This window comes from Arachis ipaensis, chromosome B9 (genome assembly GCF_059453495.1).
Source record: "Arachis ipaensis isolate K30076 ecotype BB chromosome B9, ASM5945349v1, whole genome shotgun sequence".
Classification (NCBI taxonomy): domain Eukaryota; kingdom Viridiplantae; phylum Streptophyta; class Magnoliopsida; order Fabales; family Fabaceae; genus Arachis; species Arachis ipaensis.
The window spans coordinates 111,141,318-111,146,278 of record NC_142444.1 but is presented as its reverse complement, the minus strand read 5'-3'; the positions used below and the strand labels follow the sequence as shown (position 1 = coordinate 111,146,278).

At 34.1% G+C, this 4,961-nt stretch overlaps 1 protein-coding gene across 1 annotated transcript; it reads right to left on the bottom strand.

The window, feature by feature from the left end:
• Positions 1-3,198: 3,198 nt before the first annotated feature.
• On the bottom strand, positions 3,199-4,120 carry LOC107616921 (zinc-finger homeodomain protein 4-like). The gene has a single exon (XM_016318795.3). The coding sequence runs from the start codon at positions 4,029-4,031 to the stop codon at positions 3,423-3,425; it is 609 nt and encodes a 202-aa protein (XP_016174281.1). The 5' UTR covers positions 4,032-4,120; the 3' UTR covers positions 3,199-3,422.
• Positions 4,121-4,961: the final 841 nt, after the last annotated feature.

Genomic DNA, 4,961 nt, shown 5'->3' with positions numbered 1-4,961 from the left:
AACTTTGCTAGGTCTTCATTCAGATTTTTTATTTGTTCATTCAGCTTTTTGTTTTCAGAAATTAAATCAGTGGAAGCAGTAACCTTATGCTTGAGTTTGAATTTCTCTAATTCAGCTCGTAAGGCACTGTTTTCTTCTTTTAAAAAATTTTCATTACAAGTTTCAGTTGCCTTAACCTTTTTCAAAAAAAGATCATTTTCTGTCCTTAATGCCTCATTTTCTTTCTTACATTTCGCATACTTATCCAAGAGTTTCTTAGAATCCACAGTAATGTCTTTAATAATGTACTGGAATTCTTCAATAGAAAAGTCAAAGAGATCTACCTCATTTTCATCATCATGATCAGCCATCAGACACAGCTGAGCTTCTTGATCAAAACTCTCAGAGCTAGTGTCATTCTCCAAGTTTTCCCATGTTTCCATCATCACCTTCTTTTTATCTTTCTTGGATTTTTGCCTTTCTTTAGTTGAGGGCAATCTGACTTGAAGTGACCTAGTTCCTTGCAATGGTGACATGTGAACTTGACTTGATCTTTCTTGACTTCTTTGGATGAGGAACTTCCTTTGCCTTTGCTTTTGAATCTCAGTAATCTTCTCATTTATCTTGCAAAGAGCACCATTTCTTCATTTGAGAAACTGTCATCAGATTCTTCTTCTTTGGCTGTCATTGTTGATTTCAGTGCTATACTTTTCTTTTTGTCATCTTTGTCTTGAGACATGTGAGTGGTTTCATAGGCTAGCAGCTTGCCTCTTAACTCATCATAGGTGATTTTGATCAAATAATTCCTTTTAGAGATGGCTATACTTTTTACTTCCCATTTCTTAGTAAGACTCCTCAGGATCTTCCTCACTAAGGTTTTTTCAGAATAGCTCCTTCCCATGGCATCTAGATTGTTGATGATTATTGAGAACCTTTCAAACATTTGATCGATGCTCTCATCCTCCTTCATGCTGAACATTTCATAGTCCTTCATTAGCATATCAATTCTGGTCTCCCTCACTTGCTTAGTGCCTTCATGAGTGAGTCTGAGCTTGTCCCATATTTCTTTAGCCGTCTTGCACCTTGACACTTTTTTGAATTCTTCAAAACTGATTGCACAGTGCATTAGGTTGATAGCCTTGGCATTGAGTTCAACCTTCTTCTTTTTTTCCTTTTTCCACTCGCTGTCTTCTTTTGCCACAACTTCTCCATCACCATTTTGTTTAGTGCGAACGTCTGGTCCATTGAGGATGATCTTCCAAATATTGTAGTCGATTGACTACACGAAGATTCTCATTCTTTCTTTCTAGTAAGAATAGTTGCTGCCATTGATGTAGGGAGGTCTGTTATTAGACTGACCTTCAGTGAGAGTGAAAGCCACGATGTTGGGACTCATATTGTTGGCCATGGATATTTACTCCAAGCTATGAAGCTTGACTCCTTGAGACCAGACTCTTGATACCAATTGATGGTGTTGATTGAACTTGAGAAGGGGGGTTGAATCAAGTTTGCACTAAGTTAAAATTTCAGACCCAGTTTTCGCAAAAGCTTAAGTTGCAGGAGATTATTTCATTTTATCTCATGTGCATAACAGAAAAAGAGTAGGGAAGAGGAGAAAGAGACCAGCATGTATTCTGGTTTGAATTCCTGGTGCAATGAATCCTATGTCCAGTCTCCACCACAAACCATGGTGGAATTTTCACTATAATCTACTAATTAAATTCACCAATACTGTTGAATTTCCTAAGCTTTCTTCACCAAAGCTTAGCTACCCAAAGTGCTTTCCCAACTTGGAAGGGGAATCCTAACAGATTCAAAACTCACCAAGTGCTAACCCAACTTGGCAAGGAGAACTAATCCTAGTTCAACACCTCAATTACATCAGAAATCAGTGGCTATTATGCATCACTCTTGCCTTTTCTTTCTTGACTTTTCAACCTCACATAATCAGCCTTTTCTCAACACAGAAAATGACATAATATAGCCATAACAAAGAAAATAAAAAATTAAGCTTGAGTAGAAGAAAAAGATTTCAGCTCCATGTTAGAGATAATGCTTTGAGTGTGTGCTCTCTTTTTCTTGCTTTGAAATGATGGAATGAAGCTGCTTATATGTCTTCAGCTTGCCTTCCTTTTTGCTTATTCCTTTTACTTGTCCTTGCTGCCCGTTGGAGCTGTCACAGCTAGCAAGTAGTCCTTCTTCCTCATACTCCACTACCTCTGCTGGATGAGAAGCACGTCCACCACCTCTGTGGTCCTTTGTTTTGCTTTCTTCCTTGGCATGCATTTCTTTTTCCTTCTGCTCCATTATCTCTGCTGCTACTGCTCTTTGCTCGTTTGTGTTTTGCTCAACCATGATCCAAAATGGTGCTCTGCTGATATCCTTGAGTTAGTGGGGTGTCCTTGTGTCCTTCTTGCTTTATTAGAGCAACACTTGTCCTTTTCTTTTTCCAGCTGTCGTTATTTTTCTTTTTGTGAATGCATAAGCTTTTTATTGCTGATCGGTGAAACAAGGAGGAGCTTTGGCTCTTTCACATTGCTGAAGCACAAGTTGGTCTTGGACTGAAGCAACATAAATTTGGACATTTGGGTCTGCCATAATAAAAGCACACATTAAACAATATTGGGCTTTCAATCCAAAGAATATTTGTCATCATTTATGAAACTCAAAATTAAACTAAATTTAACAAAAATATATATTAAAATATAAATTAAAAATAAATTAAATTATATATATTTTTATAAATATATAGTAACTAATTTTAGTGTGTGGATAATATTTTTATCTAATATTTATAGGACTTATCCATGAATTATTTATGCAATATTATCCTCACCGTTTTGTTAATAGGGCTCATGATTCAAATATAACCCTCTTATAAACTACAAACTAAAACTTATAAGGAATATAATCAACGACAAATAATCCAATGTTGTATTACACATACTCATTTCATTTTTGTATCTTGAGCTAGTTTATTCTTTTTTTTTTCCCTATTATATAAATTAATTATGGGACTTATGTTAAGCAAATTTCACAATCCATTAAGAATTCATTAATAAAAGAGAATGAATCGACTCATATACAAACAAAACAAAAAAGATAATATGTAGAAAAAAAAAGCAATACATAAATCGTTCTATAGAAAATGAATGAACAAAGTATGAAGCATAGTTTAGTAGCAACAGATCGAGAAATAAATCCAAAATAAAAGTGGCTATATAATACTAAAAGAAGAAAAATAGACATAAAAAAGGCGGTGCACAAAATCCTGCGTTAACACATAGTTTAGAAAAGAGTCACACCCAAAAAATGTATGTGAGATATACAATATAATTTGATAATTATATCAGTGATTATTTTTATATTTTAAATCCATAATCTTAAAGTCACACCGAGAGAATTCAACCATGACTCCAAGAAATTGGACTCATTATTATCATCTAGGTGGTTGTAGAAAGATTCTTCTTATTCTTCGCAGCAAAAGTGTTCTTGTTATTGTGCATCCAAACCTTGAGTACCCTTCTCTTGATCCCAAGGTCTTGGCAAAACTTGTTCACCATAGATTCATCTAGCTTCTGTATCTTCCATCCGGCCTTCTCCGCGAAATCGAGCATCTTCGCCTTCTGTTCTTGTGTGAACTTTGTTCTGAACCTCTTCTTCATCCGCACCCCCCCTTTTTCACAATAATCCTTATTGTCGTTATGATCATGATCATAAGATTGATCAGAAAGACTAATTGATGAGTGTGCAAAAATATGCTTCACCACTTGATGTTGATGATGATGAGCTTCAGATTGAATCTCTTTCCTGTGAAAGTTTCTATGGCAATTGCATGCAGAACAGATGAGGGCTTCAATGGTACCTTGTTGACCACAGGGCATGAATTCGCCGCATCCATCAGTTGCATTGCCACCAAGTGAAGCTGCATGGTTCTTCAGACATTCTTTGTATCTTATTATTGTACCCATCTTTTTCTCTTCTAATAATGGCTTCTTCTCATCATCAGTGACAACAACATTAGAACAAGAATTGTAGTTATTAGGCTCCATATATGTCTCTAACTAATAATAGAACCAACTGAATGAATATATCAAGCTTATATTTACAAATGAAATGAAATTAGAAAGGAAGGTTTCGATTTTTGATGATGAGAAGAAATGAAACTCAATAGGGAAAAAGGGAATGAATCGAATTAGTGGATGATTGTGAATTTTGCAAGTGAAGCAACAAAGTGCATGGCATGATATACTTTCTCATATAATAGAGAAATCTATTTTTCTTGTTAATTGAGCAAGAAATAAGTCTTACTATATGTAGATATATCTTAACAACACTTACATAATTAAGATAGTCACCATAATATATATATATATATATAAAAGAAAAAGAGATGAAACCCTTTTTTTAATCAAAATTCAAGTTTAAAACTCATGTAGTAACCCATTCCATTTTCTTTTGGTTAATTCCAGAAAAATGGAACAATTGACTGCTGAGCCGTATGAGGCAGGAAACTCTCAAGTACAGTTCTAAGGGAAGGAATTTACTCACCTATTCCGACCGCGGAGAACAGGCCATTCGACAGGGAGATTCCGAAATTGCTGAGGCTTGGTTTGATCAAGCCGTTGAGTATTGGAAACAAGCTATAGCCCTTACCCCCGATAATTATATTGAAGCACAGAATTGGTTGAAGATCACAGGGCGTTCTTAATTTAATAAAAACACTTTTTTTTAGTTCTATTTATATTATACCCTTATATCTTAATTAATATATATATATATATATATATATATATTATTTCCATATTTATTTTTATATTTCATATTTATCTTACTATATTTATCTTACTAAATAATTTTATTTATATATTATTATATTTAATATTTAGTTTAGAATATTTAATGTATTTAAATGTATATTTAATGTAATTAAATGTTTGTTATTTACATCAGTCCATCCAATAAAACTGAAAATTTAGAAT